The sequence below is a fragment of the Onychomys torridus genome, chromosome 6, assembly GCF_903995425.1.
Source record: "Onychomys torridus chromosome 6, mOncTor1.1, whole genome shotgun sequence".
NCBI classification, from domain to species: Eukaryota; Metazoa; Chordata; class Mammalia; order Rodentia; family Cricetidae; genus Onychomys; species Onychomys torridus.
Window position 1 is genome coordinate 94249207 of NC_050448.1, and position 20946 is coordinate 94270152.

General features: G+C 35.5%; 1 protein-coding gene across 1 annotated transcript in view; it reads left to right on the top strand.

The window, feature by feature from the left end:
* Dpyd (dihydropyrimidine dehydrogenase) overlaps positions 1–20946 on the top strand; it is an 851011-nt gene that overhangs the window by 188431 nt on the left and 641634 nt on the right. Inside the window, exon 4 of the mRNA XM_036191420.1 lies at positions 6760–6847. Coding sequence (XP_036047313.1) covers positions 6760–6847 — 88 coding nt within the window. The remainder of the gene's footprint in view (positions 1–6759; positions 6848–20946) is intronic.

Below are 20946 nucleotides of genomic sequence, written 5' to 3' on the forward strand. Positions count from 1 at the left end.
CAGGGTTTGAACTGGGTAAGCATAATGATTATTATTATACTATAGTAGTATGTATAGCTTCTAGTACTATGAACACTAGCCAGAAGGGATGGAGTATACGTTAAGTACCTACTAGATTTCTTTATATGCTATACCATAACTATGTTGTGCCTTCAACAATGAGGACTTATTATCAAGTTGTAAGGGATTACTAATAGCATTGGCAATAACTATAGTTTTCTGGGTGGTCTGTGGGAACATTTTGACCACCAACTCAGAAAGTTAGTGTCTTGTTGAGGTATTATGTCTCCCATTATATGATGGTTCCATTTAAACTTCTATAGTAACAGGGTTTTCATAGGACTTTTCTAAAGGTCTTTAGAATTAGTTATCCCTTCCCATATTAATTTATTTTTAAGCCATCGGTACTGGAAATATTCATAATTCTCTTATGTAGTATAAAAAATTGGAAGAAAAATAAAAAAATATATTTTAATCTCAGGCTGATTGTCATTATTATTCACAAAAAATTACTTTGAGCATCAGTTCTGTGTGAATTGTAAACTCCTCTAAATTTTCGTCTTTTGAATTGTTCAAAAGAACCCTCATTTGAAAGATATTCTTTATGTGCAAATATTTAAAAATATGTTTGATATTATTATAAATGTTTAAAATTTAGAAATTATACTTCACATTAAATTTTATATGTGAAAAATTATTAAAAGGCTAAACACCAAGGAATTAAAGGTGGTGTATAGAAACAAAGTGATGCATAGGGTGTCTGGCTCAATAAAAGAGCTTTTGAATTGTCTTATTGTATCTTGTTTTGTCCTATTTGGCTGTTACCTCTTGGAGGCCTTTCTTTTTCCGAGAAGAAATGGAGGGGGTAGATATGGAGGGGAGTGAAGATGGGGGAGTGGCAGGAGTGGCTGCAGGAGAACATGTGGCTACAGCGTATCATATGAGAGAGGAATCTATTTTCAAAAGAAAAGAAAGAAAATTAAAGGAATAAATTTAGTTACTTTTAATGATGTTACCATAGCATTTAACTTGCTAATGTGAATACAGTTAGTGGGACAAGAGGAATGTTACTGACATTCAGTGTCAGTGCTAGATATCCTTTGGCCAGAAAAACTCTCTCTCTCTCTCTCTCTCTCTCTCTCTCTCTCTCTCTCTCTCTCTCTCTGTCTTTCTATATCTTTATCTTTATCTGTATCTATATCTATATGTCTATATATAGATATATCAGAAGTTGTATAAGAAGGGCTACTAATGGAATATCAAGGGAAGTGTGCTACAACTAATAGCGAGCAAATTATTGGAAGCAGAATATAATACTCAGTTCACTGTTTTGACTGATTGCTGGATCACAACATGAAATTAGCCATATCATGTGTTTAAAGATACAATCCATCAATCTCAGGTGTTTTATTTTTTTCTTGTTGCTGGGCCTAAGACCTGACCGTAGTGAACCTCAGGTGTACATATGACACTTCCAACCTTTACAACTTGATTCACTTGCCTTTCACCAACTTGACAATAGGCTCCACCCAGTTTTCAGTAGAAAAATTCCACCATTAGTAAATACCACTACCATATGTATTTGTTTACTCTAGTGCCTGTAAAGTAAGGAAGAGAGGGGAAGAAGAAGCTAAGACCATACTATCGATTGTGTCTCAACTAGTAGATATTCCAAATTATAAATGAACATGACCTGTAGAAAGGTAACATCAATACTGGGGAAATATTAGATTGTTTTATTTAAGTACTAACTTGATCAATTCCATTATATTTGTATATGTCTTAATGTAGGTTATACATTGAATGTATAGAATGGTGCTGACATCAGTAAATCAAAGATTAGCAAAACTAAGACAATGTATATCAAGTTCATACATTTCCAGTGGATGTATGTACATGTGGATGCACCTGGGTGAGTGTGTTTTTCCTGAAAATTTGTCACTTTAACTCTTTAAGTAGATAATTATGTAATAAGCATAGTTTACAGTTCCAGCTGTTTAGTAGTAGAAGAAGGAAGTATCTGTTCTTTTCAGATGTGTGAAGAATAAAATGCAAATTAGTTCTTTATTATTAAGTAAAACTACTCATCCTCATTGTGCCTGTTGTCCCTGCAGAAAGATCTCAGATACCTATATCCTGAATAGTTTGGTCCCTCGAGTAACAGAGTGAAAGTTTCCATATGCCTTTTGAAAATCCTGTTAATCACAAAAGATTAACATTTATTAAGCATCCCACATATTGCTTTTAATGAAATCTATTGTTATGCCCTGTACTAAATATGAAAATAGAAAGTTTATCAGTAATAAAACATGATTTTTCACTGCTTTTGAAGATAATCTAATATACAAGTTTAGTATGAATTTAATTATCCGCAGATTAAAAATATTACATAATTATTTATCTCAACTAACTTTTGCCCCTTACAGTGAATTAAAAAATAAACCTTATTATAGCACAGTAACTCTGCAGAAAAAGGGTTCTTAAATGACTGAAGATACAAACAACTGTAATTGAAATGTTACTTCTGAGGAACCATTTACTGAGCACAGTGGTTTACCATAATTGTTGACAAATCCCCCTAAGTACTGTGACTCTGATTTCTTCATAGTATCAATCATTTAAAGCAATTTAGGAAATAACATCTGGACGTACATTTCTGCTATTTTATTTACATCGTTTGTCTACATCATTACAATTTTCAACCTTTCCGACTTGGTACAGTAAATATACTCTGTAATATCTATTATGGCATGGTCAAAGGATAATTTATTGTCAAATAGAAAAATAGGTCAACGATAATGTCACTTGATGATCAACCCCCCCACAAGTTTAATAAAACATCTCCCCAGTATGCATTCCAGTGCAGTGGTTGATATTTTATTAGGACTACCTGGCTATAGCAGTGGTGTAATTACTGAGCTGTCAGAGTGATAAGTGGGATTAATGGCAGCCTGATGCACTTTAGTCTGCAGAGCGCTTAGAGAATTGCAAGATGGTATTATTATCAGAGTCTGCCCATTCTGGCATATTCATGGCACCAAAAGAAAAAAAAAAGAATGCTACAATTCAGGTTTGCATTGCCCTGCCTCATTAACATCTGACATTTCCAACAGCTGTTATTTGTGAACTAGCTCAATAATAAAGGGAGAATTATTTGGTAAAGAGGCTTAATAACCACAACGAAAAATCCTTACGTTGTCAGTGCTATTAAGTGACTCTGTTTATGTTCAATTTAAGATTTCTCTGGAAGGACAGGAAGACATGCTGCATCTTAATTCAGTTCACTCATATCTGCTGACATTATAAGATCATTTTTAGTTGCTTTATTAGTCAAGTTGGGTGTTTGAAAGAGGAAATGCAGAAAACTTGGTTAGAGATAGCTATGATCTGTATGATGTTGTCTCTCTGTCTAGTACCATCTCTTTCCCTTTCTTTCTTTTTTCTTTCTTTCTCTCTCTCTCTCTCTCTCTTTCTTTCTTTCTTCCTTCCTTCCTTCCTTCCTTCCTTCCTTCCTTCCTTTCTTTCTTTCTTTCTTTCTTCCATTCTTTCTCTTTGTGTGTGTGTGTGTGTGTGTGTGTGTGTGTGTGTGTGTGTTTAGCATACATATGTATATATATCTTAATTAGCTGTGTAATGGCAAGTATGTTTAAACTGTTAGGGTGACATATTAAGGCAGAAAATATGAGAAAAATGTTTTGCTAGGGTTTTGATTGTGTTTCATTGGTACTTGGTAGAAAGTCTTTCACAGCACTATTTATGACCACCATATTTATCCACGTGGTAGTTCCTCACACAGCATTCCTCACATTCCTCACTTCAACTTCAAAGACTACATTGGCTTTTTTTTTTTTTTTTGCATCACTTTGTGATGCATGTTGCAGGATGTACTTTTAAGAAATTCTTTTTTTTTTTAAATCATCAAAAAGAATGTTTTAGGGAGGAAAATAGAAAACAAAACATTCTAAAAGCCTAAGTCTGAGTAGATAGGAAGCCAACAAAATGACAGATGTGAATCTAACAGTGGCACTGAGAGCGCTGACAGGGGTGAGTTTAATGACTACATTCCACAGAGGACAATTGATTATGAAAAGCCTTCAGTACTCATTGTGAAAAATTTAATTTAGAGAGAAGGTTAAGGGCATAAGCCATAGAAAAGAGACCAGATTTAAAAACAAGATATTAATTAGGTTCTGAGAAATTGCTTCAGACAATGGAGAGGATGGCCATACAGGAATGACAAGGAGATGGCTATTGTTTCCTTGAAGGAGATGAACTAAGGTCTTTCCACTAGGAAGTGAATAGAAAATGAGGGTGTTCATCCCCATGTCAGGGAGTAATGTAAAATTCATTCTTAGACAAATTATTAGAGGGTTCTGGTCTGCTAACACACATGATAGTGCTGTATTCTCTGAAGTTGTATCTCCAGCTGAATATCTTTCTTCACTTTCTCTTGCTTTAGATGAGACTAACCCTCTCCCCCTTTTCCCCCTTTTTTCGTCCTTTCGAACCTTGGCAGTTACCATTTCCACTATGGAGTCATTCTTTTGTTTTCTTATGCTGCCAATACTACCACTATTTGCTTCTTTAACATCCACCCATCTTTCAAGTCTTCATTAAGAATTATTGCACTCAACAAATCTTTCTGACTCCCACTCCAGGATTACTAACCCTCCCATATGCTCCTTATGCTGAATTTCATTGAATCTTATGTTGATCATTTTGAAAGCTGAAGTGCTCTTTATATTTCTGCTATATTTATATTTCCTTTAGCTATATGTTCCATGAAAGGAGCCATGATGTTTGTGTTCTCCATGTCTTTCATTCCTTTCTGTTCCTGTAATAAAAATAACCAGCCAGGCGGTGGTGGCACATGCCTTTAATCCCAGCACTCAGGAGGCAGAGCTAGGCGGATCTCTGTGAGTTCGAGGCCAGCCTGGGCTACCAAGTGAGTTCCAGGAAAGGCACAAAGTGACACAGAGAAATCCTGTCTCGAAAAACAAAAACAAAAACAAAAACAAAAAAATAACCAAGATTGGGTAATACGCAAAGTAAAGACATATATATATTTAGTTCACCATTTTGGAAGTTAAAAGCTCAAATCACATGGCACAGGGTATCACATGAGCCTTATGATGGATGATACATGTATGAGAGAGATATCATATAGTCATAAAGAATGTCAAAAGGAGGCAAGGAAAGAGCTAGTCTTGCTTTTCTGTACTCAGCCTCCTATAAAAAACAGACATGACCCCATCAATTCTTTCTGAAACTAGTACCCTTAAATGACTTGTCTTCCCAGTAGGCTCCACCTGTTGAAGGTTCTATACCACCTTCCTGAACTATGTCTCTGAAAACCAAGCTCCTAACTTGGTTAACAAGTTCAATCTGTCATATAGGGGATCAGTAAATGTTTAGTAAATGAGTAAGTAAATGAATACACACACACACACACACACACACACACACACACACACACACACACACGAAAATGACAAATGAGATAATCAGTGTTTGCATCTGTCTCTATCCCACAATAGCATTGTGGGATGGCAGGTCTCACAGTGTGGTTATTAATATCACTTCAGAGACCTGTAACTTGAACTTACCAGGAGCTCCCCAGTGAAATAAGCACATCTATCAGCTTCTCAAGTGGCACTTAGGAATACTAACCTTCAGGAATGTCTCTGGCTTGTTCCTGATGAAGATTTTGAGTTAAAATTAGAAAGTGAAGGGAGTGGAACTGGGTATATAGTAGATCCCTGTGGAGAAGTATCACAGTGGAATAAGGAGTTTGTATCTGTAAGCCCCTCGCTGACCTGTAATTTCATGAGGGCTGCCACTAGCAAAGGATAGCATGACCTCATTCCTTTTCCTTAAGCTGAAGGCAGCCGTGGGAAGAAAATGCTTTGTTGTGAAGGGAGTGAAACTGGGATATTCTTTGAAACTATTGCTAAAGAACTCACTTGTGCTGTGAGTGGACTACAAGCTGAAAGACACAAGAGAAATTGATGAAGGGAGGAGGGGGGGAAGGAAGTAGAGAACAGCAGGAAGTTTGGATGGAGCAGAGAATATAAGGACATTGTAACTCTTAAGATGCAGATCTCTTTTGTATTTGCATAATAACTGTAGTCTCTAAGACACACAAGCTGTGTCATAAAATATTGCGTGTATTAAACGGTGAACTGGTATATCGAAAGGTGAAAGATTCCACAAGGGAGTGAATTATGTATCTCCAGTATACACCTCCCAAAGCCTAAGAGCAGCTCTAAAAGATCAGGATGCTATAAAAAAATAAAAAAAAACAAAAACAAATAAAACAAACAAACAAACAAAAAAACCCAAAAACCAAAAAACAAAAAACAAAAAACAAAAACCAGGAGGTAAAAAAGTTTAGAAGACAGAGACTAAGTATTTACTGTATCACTTAAAGAATGCATGCTTGCCTGGTAGTGATGGCACACACCTTTAATCTCAGCACTGGGAGGCAGAGCCAGGCAGATCTCTGTGAGTTAGAGGCCAGCCTGGTCTACAGAGTGAGATCCAGGACAGGCACCAAAACTACACAGAGAAACCCTGTCTTGAAAAAACAAACAAACAAACAAACAAACAAACAAACAAAAGAATGAATGCTTGAAAGTTTTAAATTTTATTTGTATTTGTTAAGTGTTAACACTGAGTTGGCTTAAGATTAAAGAAAATAGAAAATAGATGATGTCATCTTCTTTGTAATTTTCTTAACACAGTTTTTCTATTCCCTAGATGCTTGAAATGTGCAGATGCCCCCTGCCAGAAGAGTTGTCCCACAAATCTTGATATTAAGTCATTCATCACAAGTATCGCCAACAAGGTGAGTTCAGAGGTAACGGAGATAACAGAACCACTGCACTCATGAACTCACAGAAGATGTGGTTGATGTGCAAGACTTGTACAAGATAAAGCCAGTCAGCATTTCACCATGAAAGTAGATCTCAAGCCCAATCCCTAGCTGAGGAGGTATTGACAGTTGTTGGCTTCTGTGGAAAGAAGAGTCAGTATTCTTTAAGGAGTGACCATTAGTAGATCAACTGTGCTCTAGTGGATGGCCATATACCCAGGAAACTAAGACATACAAGTTAGACTCAAGGGATTAAAGAAAGAAAGAAAGAAAGAAACAAACAAACAAACAAAAATACATGTGGTTGGCAGTAGGATGTGGTTGATCTGAGAGGAGTTTGGGAATTGGGAGGAAAAGACAGTGAATTTGATAAAACACCATCTCTGTATGTATGGAATTATCAAGGAATTAATAAAAATATAAAAATGTATTAAAATGTATTGGGATAATCAGCAGTTACTGCTTAGGTTGTAGGGCATGACATCAGTCTTAATGGTCATATTTAGTAGGATTTGAAGTACTTAATTTTTAGAGCACTTGCTATTAACCCAGTGAAAACTACTGATCTTATCACTTTCTTCTATGAGGAAATATACCATCAATCTTGAAAAGTTGCTGCAGGGTGAGAAGTGAATAATACTTCATATGGATATGTTTAGTGTAGTTGTGATTACTTATTTTTTTATTTTTTTATTTTTATTTATTTATTTTTTTATTTTTTTGAAACAGGGTTTCTCTGGGTAGCTTTGTGCCTTTCCTGGAACTCACTTGGTAGCCCAGGCTGGCCTCGAACTCACAAAGATCCGCCTGGCTCTGCCTCCTGTGTGCTGGGATTAAAGGCGTGCGCCTCCACTGCCCATTGATTACTTAAGTATTTTATTGATGTGAAATTACTGTCCCTCTTTGTTTGATGTGGCAAGTCTCACGGTAGTGATTCCACTGGTGTTGTTGACAGTAACTACTCAGTACCCACAGTTTGTCCCTGTCTGAACATTAAGATGTTCTTCCTGTCACCATGTCATCCTCATCATCTTAACAGTGCATAATGAAAGATAAACAGAGACACATTTTAAAAATACAACATTATAGTTTCTTTTGGTTGATACAGCATCCCACGCAACCCAGGAAGATTGTTCATGCCACATGTGTGAAAGAAGGAGTGTGAACATGCCCACTGCTTCTTTGGGGAAATGCTATTTAGCTTTAGTAAACATGCCTGAGATACCATGCTGAAAGGAAGTGGAAATAAACTAATCAGTTGTGGTTAGACTATAAAAATCCATGAATGATATTCTCTATGTTTAAGTCTTAATTGTCATGATATTGGGTCCCCCAATATGTTGTGCACCATAATAAACTTATCTGGAGGTAGGAGAACAGATCAGCTACTTTATTAAGCATAGAGGTTAGGCAGTGGTAGCACACACCTTTAATCCTAGCATTCCAGAGGCAGAGATCCCTCCAGATCTCTGTGAGTTTAAGGCAACACTGGAAACAGCCAGGCATGGTGGCACACACCTTTAATCCCAACACTTGAGATCTCATGTCTTCGCTTGGGAAAGACTCACATGAAATCATGTTCATTTAAACATTATCTTATCAAAATGTATAACTATGAAGCCTAAAATATTTTAGCTAAAACATATTCCTTAATTAACAGTACTCATATCAGATTTAAGGGGGTCAGTTGATGGCTATCAGTCTGGTAGAGTGTGCCAAGTAAATTGTCTCTGACCTGTCCTACACCAATAGCTAAGCGACCTTGAGGGTTACATATGCTACTCATTCAAATCTACACAAATTCACAGGAATAATGACAAAAAAGGAATAATGACATTCTTTGAAGGGTTTATATCATGTCAGAGATATATGAGAATGATCTCTTTTTTTCTGTTGTTGTTAAAACTTCTTCTATCTTGGGTTGGAATAATGGCACAGTGGTTAAGAGTGCTCACTGGTCTTGTAGAGGACCAGAGTTAATTTCCCAGGATCCACATTGTGGCTCAGAACTATCTGTAATTCCAGTTCCAGGTTATCTGACATACTCTGCTGACTTCCACAGGTACCAGGTACATATGTGGTATAGATACATACATAGAGGCCAAATATTAGTGACATAGGAAACAAATAAATATTAAAAAATAAATTTAGAAAGAAACAACCTCTTTTTGTTTTCTTAACTTCTCTGTGTGTTGGTATTTATTCAAACATATTTACCAATTAAAATTTTTGAAGATATTTTACTAAAAATTTCTCCTTTTCTCAGGCTGTTAATAAACTTTTTAAAAGTAGTATGTTCCCGAGGAATCCTTTGTCTTAATCATGAAGGGTCAAAGATTTACTTTCTATAAAAGCCTGCAGAGTTTTAGACATATACTGTCAGTGTACTATGTAAGCTGTCCCATACTGCTCTGCCAGTGGACCTGAACATAGGAAGGGGGTTCATCCCAGGGTGAGAGGGTAATTGAATTGCCTGACTCAATGAGCCTTGTGCCTCTTTGGGAAAAAGATGTCACGGGTGTTGTATTGTGTTCGGCTTCTGTGATCACTGGAGTTTAGGCCAATACTTCCCGTTCTTTATTTTCTTACACACTGGATGACAACTCTGGTTACGAAAGCCTCACTCCTTCTATTGTACCTCTGCTGTCAGCTGTCAGCTTTTCTCTGTTTCCCCAGTGCAGGCCACTGTTTGCAATTGTCCCTCTCAATTGGAAGTACGCATTTCAGAGTCGTCAAACTGTGAACGAACGCTGGGCTATATTTCTGCATAGTTTTCCTTTGAGAAACACTACTTTATCTAAGAGTATCTGAGGCAAATCTATAAATGTGATGGGGAAAAAGGCTGTTTGCTTTTGTATTCATTTCACGATCCTGTGTTTTGAACAGTAGTGATATGTTCTCTTTTAAACTATTGTGTTAAATTATAAAATATTAATTCCCTCCATTTTCCTTTCCAAAGTTTTATAGATTTCTGTAGCTATTATGTACACAAATTAAAAAATACACATGACATAAAAATCTTCCTTGAATGATTCAGTGTAGAGTAAAAACGTCTTCTTAGGGGCTGGGAGATGGGTCCTGGAGTAAAGCACTTGTGCAAGCAGGAGGACCCAAGTTTACACTCAAGATTACACAGTTCCAGGATTCCTACAGTGAAAGGAGAGACAGGGGAAGCTTGCTATACTCAGAGGCAGATAAAAAGACCTTCTGTAGCCAACAAGATAGAACGTCAAGACTAATACCCAAAATTGTCCTTTGACCTCCACAAGCATGCTGAGTCATGCACATGTCCTTGTTCATATTGCATAAACACACACACACACACACACACACACACACACACACACACACACACACACACCACATGAAAACCAACAAATGTTCTTCTCCCCAATAGAAAGAACTATTGTCATGTAAGAGTCACAAAGGCAACTGCCATAAAACTGAGAGGCACACAGATTCTAACCTGGAAAATGCACTGGCAATTTCAAAAGTAATATTTCTATGTTTGAATGAATTCTCTTGGTGTGTATGTGCATATGTTTGGCATGTGTATCGCATACAGCCACAGAGTTGAGTAGTGAGATGGCATCATTTTCTGAGTTTGAGTTCCATTTTCAACTAGAAAATGGTTCATACTTTCAGAAAACTATATGCTGATTATCTTTTCTGGAGTAACTGACCAAAACTAAGTCTGTGGTTGTCTTACTTCTTTAATCAAAAATTGCCAGCTGCTCCTCAGTGCCTAGAAAGTAATATCTGAGCCGGGCGGTGGTGGTGCACGCCTTTAATCCCAGTACTCGGGAGGCAGAGCCAGGTGGATCTCTGTGAGTTTGAGGCCAGCCTGGGCTACCAAGTGAGTTCCAGGAAAGGTGCAAAGCTACACAGGGAAACCCTTTCTCAAAAACCAAAAAACCAAAAACAGAAAACAAAAAAAAGAAAGAAAGTAATATCTGAATACAGGGTGAGTGATGAAACTGGTTGGGCTCTCTCTTACTTTTATATTAAACTACTATGTATACCTCAAGCCCCTGGAAATCCATAACTTATCCCTCAGTAATTTTTAAACATATAAATATTTTAAGTATGTAAAACAAAAATTAGCAACAAGATTTTGGGCTTCCCTTTATTTAAATTTATTTTTTGCTTATACTCATGATATTTGGTAATTATATTCATGATATTAACTACATTTGTGGTATTCATTGATTACATTCACAGTATTCATTCAATAATTATATTTATGATATTCATTAATTACATTAATTGTATTGATTGATTACATTCATGATATTATGTATTGATACTACTGTCCGTTTGTGGGGTTTCCCATCATACAAAATAGAGATTCTGTACTTAGGAAATCATTGCTCTATATTCCTTTCTTCTCTATCTTGAGATAATGTCTAATCTTTCTGTCTCTATGAATTTGTATGTTCTATATATTTCATGTAATACAATTTTATAGTATTTGTCCTCTTTTTTTAATGTAAAAATATTTTATGTACAACTGCAGGAGAAATAATACTCAGATAGTTTGAACATAAAAACAGGTTATACTTTAAAAGTCAGGGTTATTTTAAACAGTAAAATTGGGATTTAGCTCAGTGGTAGAGTGCTTGCCTAGCAAGCACAAGGCCCTGGGTTCGATCCTCAGCTGAAAAAAAAAGTCAGAAAATAGTATAAATGATAACATTTCCCAATAAGCCATTTAAGCCAAATGATAGTTGTACTATACATATAAATATTGATTAGATTATGATATACAGAAGAGACCTTTGGCTTCCCTTTAATCCAGGATACCTAATGTGACAGGACTGTTGTTATGGACACTTCTGTCTGTTTTCTAGACATTGCCACAATGTAACCAACCTGCCATTGAAGGATACTTCAAGAAAGCTTTTATTCCCCCTTACAGTAACAAACAAAACTATGATCTCTGTTGGCTCTAGAAGGCTACTGCCATTGTCTACAATTCTGAATATGTCCATGTGGTTTATGTCAGTAGCTCTAAACTCCTGGCACTTGCAATCACTAGTCATTTACAAGATAGTGGGCATCAGATCTTGGGATGTCTGTCATCAAGGTATTAACCCAAGTGGCTGTTTTTGCATACAATAAATTACTTTAATTCAGATCAACCTTTTTCCTTCTCAAAAAAAGTATTTTGTGTGTTAATTCTATTTTTAACAGTTGATGTGAATACTATAATAATGCCACTTTCAGTCAGTATTGGATTAACTTTATGCACATTTTGTCCATTTATTTTTATACTTTTATCTTGGAATCTTCATGTGGAAGTTGTCTCTTGGCATCCTTTAAAATTTTATTTTAAAAGGCTGTGTTTTTATAGTTTTTGCTTCTGCATCTCTTTTTTTTCCTCTAATGTAAAAATTTATCCATTGCACTTGGTATTTAAAATTTTTCTTCTTTTATTTCATAAAGGATGTGTTTCCAGGATCTGTGGATGTGTTTGGAAGGTGAATTGAAGTCACATTATTGCTCTTTTGAAGATAGTTTAGGAAGGCCATATTTAAAAGTGCTTTATCAATGGTATTAAATAACTTTATTGTGATTTATATGTAAGCAATTTCTCTTTAATTTATGGGGATTCTTTAATGTGTAGGTTAATGTCTTTCAATATGAGGCAATTTCTCATCATTTCTTCCTTTTTTTAGCCTTATAAAATATTATTACATATTATAATGTCTTACTTTTTAATGGAAATTTATCTTTCATACATTTATCTTCTCCTATTTTTTTGGAAGAGAGAGAATTACATTGTAATTACCTTCATTTCTCTTTTGAGTATTACTGTCAAATTCTTCACCAACTTAAGGTTTTAAAATAGTCCATTGAGTTTTAGCTACAATTATATCTATCTACTTTTTTCTTTTTTCTTTTTCTCTTTTCTAATATATTACATCCTAAAAGCAGGCTCCCCTCTCTCCTTCCCACCTAGATCCTCTACCCTACACCTCCCTTTTTCTTCAGAACAGGGCCGGCCACCAGTGGACATCAACCAAACATGGCATATGAACTCAGGGTCACACCTCCTATTAAAGCTGGAAGAGGCAACCCAACAGGTTGAAAAGGATCCAAAAGCAGTCAAAAGGGTCAGATACAGCTCCTGCTTCCACTGTTAGAGGTCCCACAAGAAGACCAAGATACACAACCGTAACATATATGCAGAATGTCTAGGTCAGACCCATGCAGGCTCGCTGATTGTCAGTTCTATCTCTGTGAGCCACCATAAACCTAGTTTAGTTGGTTCTGTTGGTTTTCTTTGATGTCTGTGACCCCTCTGGTTCCTACAATCCTTCCCCCCCTCTTCTGCAGTAGTCCCAGCTTTGCCTAGTGTTTTGCCGTGGGTCTCTGCATCTTTTTCCATCCTCCATGGATGAAGCTTCTCTGATGAGAATGCTAGTCTCCTATTTACAGGTATAGCAGAGTATCATCACCCGCTGCCCCCGCCCATTACCAATCTTGTCTAGTTCTATCTGGGTGGTTGGGCTATCTAGCCCTTGGGTCTTGACCCTTTAAGTGATTTAAGGAGTGGGTTCCCTCTAATGACATAGGTCTCAAGCTGGACTGGTCATCATTGGGCTACTTCCTTAATTTCTATACCACTTTTACTGCACATCTTGTAGGCAGGACAAATTGTAGGTTGGATGTTTTGTGCCTGGGTTGGTGTCCCAGTCCCTCCACTGAAGTCCTGCCTGGTTACAGGAGATGGCTGGTTCAGGCTCCATATGCCCAATTATTAGGAGTCTTATCCTGGTTCACCCTTGTATATTCCTGGGGGTATCCATTGCACTAGGTTTCATGTTTGTCCCTGTGGTGCCCCCAATTCTTGATGTCACTCCAAGTACTCTCTCTTTGTCCTCTCCCAACCTAATCCTTACAGTTTCCATCCCAACCACTCCCAGCACCCCCCTCCACAATATCTATTCTATTTCCATTTCCTAGGGAGAGTTGTAGCTGAAGTTTTCTCCAGTCCCACCTGGGCCCAGCTGCTCAGACCTAAATAAATACACAGAGGTTTATATTAATTACAAACTGTATGGCCTAATGGCACAGGCTTCTTGCTAGCTAGATCTTACATCTTAAATTAACCCATTTCTATAAATCTATACCTTGCCACGTGGCTCGTGGTTTATTGGATCTTTACATCTTGCTTCTCATGGGAGCAGCTGGCAGCATCTCCTGACTCAGCTTTCCTTTTCCAAGCATTCTCCTATCTGCTTATTCCACCTATACTATAATTCCTGCCTGGCTACTGGCCAATCAGTGTTTTATTTACCACAGCATACAGAAAGACATCCCCAGCAGAGATTCATATGTCTCCCCTTGAGCCCTTATTACTTAACTTCTTGGGGTCTGTGGATTGTAGGAGCATTATTTTTACTTTACAGCTAATATCTGCTTATAAGTGAGTACATACCATCTTTTTCTTTCTGAGCATGAATTACTTCACTCGGGATGATTTTTCCTATTTCCACTCATTTGCCTGCAAATTTCATTTTTTTTTTAACAGCTGAGTAATACTCCATTGTTCCATTGTGTAAATGTACCATATTTTCTTTATCCATTCTTCAGTGGAAGGTCTTCTAGGTTTTTTCCAGTTTCTGGGGTGTTATAAACAAAGTTCCTATAACTATAGTTGAACAAGTGTCCTAGTGGTATTTTGGAGCATCCTTTGGGTATATGCCCAGGAGAGGGGTAGCTCAGTTTTAAGAGATAGTTCAGCCATTAAAGGCTAGACTCATGACCAAAAAGTAACTATTGTTTCTAAGAGGTTTGAAAAACTTATCTATAATCTGCCAATGTTTATCTATTTTCCTTTCTCAAGCTATACAGTTCCAACTATAGGTAAAATATTTACTTTCCTATTCCATAATTCCACTCTCCAGAGTTGCTAAGAGCCTGTTTCTACCATCTGTTCTGTCTGCTCATTTCCTTGAATGCCTAATGATATCATTCTTATTCTGCTTTTTCTTTGAACCCATGAAGGAACTTCTACAAGAACTCTTATAAATGCATGTTTCTATAGAACGTGTTTATATTTGTTTTGGTCAGGTAGTATCTTTGACATTATTTTTCTTGAAGTACTTCAAAATACCTTTTTTCCGTCTTTAAATTAAGCATGGCCTGGAGATTAAACCAAAAATATTCTTGAGCACTGGATTATTGTAAATTCTTTAAATGGCTATTTCTCTCCATCCTTGGACTGTTACTCGGTTAAGGCATAAAGAAATTTGTAATTTCGTGTGGGAGATGGGGAAAGAACACTATCTCTATCTTTGTAATAATGTACATTTGTATAGCCATTGCTTTATAGTAGGATTTTGGTTTATCTTCACATTTTGGATGAACCTTGAAATTTCTTTCAAATATGCTATGTCCTCACAATTCCTGACCATGGAAGCCTATATTCACCTTGTTGTCAGGAGTACTGAAGGCAATTCCAGGTACACCAGTGTACTGTTGGCTTTGTCCTCTTTGGTTCGGGGACATATCTATTCAAGGACTCATTAAAGATAGCATTACATATAATATCGTCTCTATAATTTTAATTTCATAATTACAAAGATCATGGTTGATCTTGTTGAAAACTAGTTGATATAGTATCAATAAATCAAGAACAATATTTAGGAATTGGTGAGAAGTCTACATTAGTTTGAAGAATCCAGAATTTTCTATGGAAGTATCAGAGGGTTGACTGAAAAAAAATGTTTGTCATCACAGATATTGACATCACTATAAAAGTAAGTAAATCTCCACAGTGTTGGTATAGAAAAGCATAAGTCTGTAGAGTGAGAAGTGAATGCATAGAAAATATAGGTACTGAATTTGAAATTTTGTTTCAGTAGAAAACATGACTCACCCACAAGTAGTTCTTTAATAAATTTAACTTTCTGAAACTGGTCATCTTTAGAAATACATAACACAGGGCTGGAGGGATGGCCAAGTGTTCAATAGCACCAGCTCTTCCTGCAGAGGGCCTGGGATTGATTCCCAGGAACCTCTTGGCAGGATCTGTTATTTCAGTTCTAGAGGATCTGACGCCCTCTTCTGGTCTCCATGTGTACCAGGCATATATACAGTGTAGAGACATATGTGCAGATAAAATACTCTCACATATAAATAAAAATAAATAAATCTTTAGAAAAATCAGACTAAACTTACACATATTAAGTATATTTAAGGATCATTTAAAAATTAAAAGCTGCATATTAACTGAAAATAAATCTAAATACACATATTAAAATATAGATTAATTGAAAATCATTTCATTGTTTATTTAAGACCAAACATTAATGTCATAAAAAGTTACTGAAATTTGTGAGAGAGGAGAAGCTGTTGTTGGAATGAACAAATGTTATCAATGGTATGAAATGCTGATAGAAGTAGTGAATAGCTAATAAATTGTAGAAATTACATATTTTTCAAAGTCTGTAAGTCAAAAGATAGGCCACCAATGTTTACTCATGAGTTTATAAAGTCAGAGTCAGATGACAGTCTTTGCTCTTCAGCAGGAAGAAAACAAGAACTCTCACACAACTCTCCTATGTGGGAAACCACAAATACGTATGTGTGTGTGTGTGTGTGTGTGTGTGTGTGTGTGTGTGTATAAATGTGTATGTATAGTTGTGTTTGTATGGATATGTTTCTGTTGATCAACTGCATATTACAAAGTGCAAGTTATTTTGGACTAGCAAGTAATTCAGTATAAATATGCACATACATTGAAGGAGCAATAGTGGTTTATTATATATATTCCTTAAAGATAAAAACGACCACATAAGTAGGCATGCATTTGCTTATGTCACTTGAGATTATAATGTTGACACAGCAAAAAATGGAGATACCTTTGCTGTTGGGTAAATCTATTAGGCAATATTTATATTATTCAATGCCATTATGCTATTCTAAAAATGAATTATTATAACCATTAATTAGGAAATTCTTCTTATTAAATGAAATAGTTATGTTGTTTAGCAATATGAAGCATTACATTACTTTGAAGAGAAACATTCTGGTTAGCATAAACTGTTCACATTACAGGCAAAGTGAAGTTTTTAAGATTTTTCCTTGTAAATACCTGTTACCAAATATTATATAAATATGTATATTTAGATTTAAAATATTTGATATAAAATATCTAAATTACATCTCACAATGTACATATGCATTTTATAGTATATTATAAACTAAAATTAGACACAATGTAAAATTATGAGAGAGAGAGAGAGAGATGGTTCTAATCTACTTTTTGATTTCAATGTACAGTGTCTACCCTTTTCCCAAATGTCTTAGTGTTCAATGTACGTTTCTTGTCTTTTGCCTCACTGTCCTGAGATGTTTCTTTGCCTCACTGTCCTGAGATGTCCCTTTGCCTCACTGTACTGAGATGGCCCTTTGATCAGCACATTCTTCAGTCCGTATTTATTTAGATGTGTTTAAATTCTCATTTTTTTTTGTCTGCCTGTCTTTTTGTCTGTCTATGTATCTGTGTATTTCTTGGCCATTCTACCACAGAGGAACCAGCTGTATAATTACAGTGCCACTTTCAATAGATTGTAGTGAATAATTGTAACCAACTCTCTGATGCTGCATTCATTTTCAAAATAGTCTACATTTTCTTTACATAGACAACTGTCTCTATAAACCTCAAAAGAAGTCTCCAAAATAATTACATTTACATTATAATAAATGGAAATGACTTAAAATGATCAATACAAATGTATGCACACCTTGGCTACTGTTTTATCCAATAGTAATTCTGTTAACTGAATTTTCCAAGATTAATAATTAATGTATGACCCCCACACAGTGAGTTGGATATCCTAGAATAATGAATTTACTAGTTTTAAAGACAAAAGACTAATATAATTTTCCATATCATTTATCATATTGAGCTGAGTTGAGAAGATCAAAGGAGTTTTGTCTACTGATTCATTGGTGCTCATCTAAAATTTACCCTGTTCTGTTTTGTGATTTATTGTTTTAACACTGTAAAAGATAAAATTTTACTTCTGGCTGGGGGTTAGTATAATTTGTGCTTTTTTCTCAGAATTTCTTCATTAGCTGAGTGCTTAAATCTTCAGATACTGTGCTACTTAAAACAAGTGCGGATCAAATATAAATAGCAAGGTATAAGCCACATATGATCCACAAATACTTCAGTTTAAATAAGATAGTGATTTCTATTGTAAAGCTTAAGCCAGTTTTTAGCAAGATATTTTTTTAATTATGTGGATATGTGCATATCAGTGTGTGGATATGTGAACATTAAAGCAGTAGCCACAGAAGTCAGGGGAGTAGACTGGATTCTCCTGAGGCTGAAGTTATAGGCAACTGTGTGCTGACCAGTGTGGCTGCTGCAAGTTAAACTCTACAAGAGCACTGTGTGCTCATAGCCACTGAGCCCTTCCTCCAGCCCCTTAAGCCAGATCTGCATGAAAACAGCAGCATGTTACCTGTGTGTCAACAGACAAAAATAAAAATAGTCTTTTAAAATGTTCTTTAATTTTGAATTATTTTCAAAACTGAGTAATAATAATAATGTCAGTATAAAATAAGTTCATATCCCATTTTTTGCTTTTAGTAGTCCCAAGACAAAAGAAATCCTACATAAAGAAACACATAACATATGACTTAGGGTTTTTAATATTAAAAAGTTAAACATAATGAACTACAAGGTAGGCTAAAAGGAATTTGAATTTAACGAACCAAACTAATTACCTTTTTTTTTTAGAAAATTTATTTGCAATCCTGCCAGAGATTCATTCCTAATTGCTTAGCTGTTTGATGGTATAAAAGAACTTTGCAGAATCCAAGTGCAGCATGTTTCTATTTGATTCATACTACACAATCTGCAGGGATAAAGTATTTATTGTAATTTAATATTAAAATGTAAAGGGTGACTAAACAACATACTGCTATCACAACCAGATTGTATAAGTACTGTTAGCATCTGAACTGTTGGATAAAATGTATTATACAATGAACTTTATGTTAAATATATTTGGGTTTAGTTTTTTTTTTAAACTACTTTGATAAATTGAAAAAGTTAATGTAAATTATATCAATCAATACTAATTATATTTTTGAAAGTAGTTGTAGGTTTAAATTAATGTGCTTGGGAAGGAGAACATTTTTGAGAAATCTATTTGTACCCACTATATAATAACACACTGTCGTACATATCACAGCATACTGTCACTTAAGAAATATCTCATATTCTTGGCAATAAAGAGCCAACGTTCAAAAATAGTCTGACATTTTTAAACATAGAACAAAATAGTGGTGTGAAAATACAGTCTAGTTATAATTCCTTAAATAACCAGGTATGTGTTATACATGATGATTAAAATATCCGGTATAGTACTTAGAACAATGATATCTCATGATAGCCACTGAATACATCAACACGTACATACATGATGTATGCACTTCACATGATGTACATGAGCAGGCACTGTCATGTTGTTCTAAATATTGGCTCAGATTAGATTACTTGGGGTGAAATTAGTTGAGCATTTTCTTATATTTAGCAGATAATTTGGCATTAACATTTTTTATTGAGGAATAACAAAATAATTTGTATAATTTTTATTGAAAAATTTTAAACAAACAAAAAGTAACAGTGAAAATAAAAGTTCAAATTTGCTTTTCCTTTACCTGCCCAGTTTTGGTGTCAGGTGTATTTGGAATAAATGTTGAAATGGAATCATCAGTAACATGGATACGTTTTCTGTTTTAGATGATATCCTCCACTATTTTGAGGTGCAGTACCATATCCAGAACTTGTACTTCAACATGCTAGGTGACAATTATAATTTTAATATGTGTGTGTGTTGGCATGTTTTCACAGCAAAAAATTATATTTGAGGCATATTCTGGTTACATTTAACATGTTTTATGATTCAATTCATTAAAATGAAAAATAGTTTTGTGAAAAACTAAATATATACAGCCAGCATTGTAACACATGGCTTACTTCTAGCACTAGGGAGGCTGAGACAAGATGGTTTCAATGAATTAGAAACCAGTATAAACTAAAGACCCAGTCTTAAGAAACAGAGAATGGACAAAATAGACCTCAGTGGTTAAGAACACCTGTTGCTACTGTACTGGACTTACTTAGACAGCCTACATATAAGTCTGAAGATCCAATGCCTTCAGTCACTGGCCATCACAATGCAGCATATATTCTTGTAGGTTGCCTTAGTTATGGTTACTATTAACCTTATGAATTACCATGACCAAAAGCAATTAAGGGAAGAAAGCATTAATGTGGCTTATATTTCTGTGTCACTGTTCATCATTGACGGAAGTGAGGACAGGAATTCAAGCAAGGCAGGAGTCTAGAGGTAGGAGCTGATATAGAGGCCATGGATGACTGCTTCTTACTGGCTTGATCCTCATGGTTAGCACAGTGTGCTGTTTTAAAAAACCTAGGACCTCTAGCCCAGGAGTGACCCAACCCACAATGAGCTGAACCTCCTTCTATCAATTACTAATTATTAAAATGCCCTACAGACTGGCCTAAAGCCCAATATTATGGAGGCACTTTCTTAATTGAGGCTCCCTCCTCTCATAGGACTTTAGATAGTATCATGTTGACAGAAAATTAGCCAGCATGCAGACACACACACACACATACATCCACGCTTGTATACATGCATGCACACATACGCACATGCAAAATAAAACTAATCTTTAAAGAAGAACCAAGAAAGATAATTTAAATTGTCATGTAGTAATTAGTGGAAAATTCACTTTTAAATATAAATTATGGAAATAAGATTCATTAATATCAATCTTCTCCTTTCTCTAATTTCTCAGGTGAGAGCATTATCATTCACTAGTACGCTATATAATATTTATGATTGGTACTTTTGGAATTCTTGCTAGTTGTGAAATATCTATAAATTACACTTTGAGAATTGTGGCATTTTTGTTTCTTAACCATAACAATCATTAACTCTTACATCTTCATTTTATATTTATATTGGTGCTGGTATTTTGATATAGAAAGTCACTCTATCTCTTTGAGGTATTTC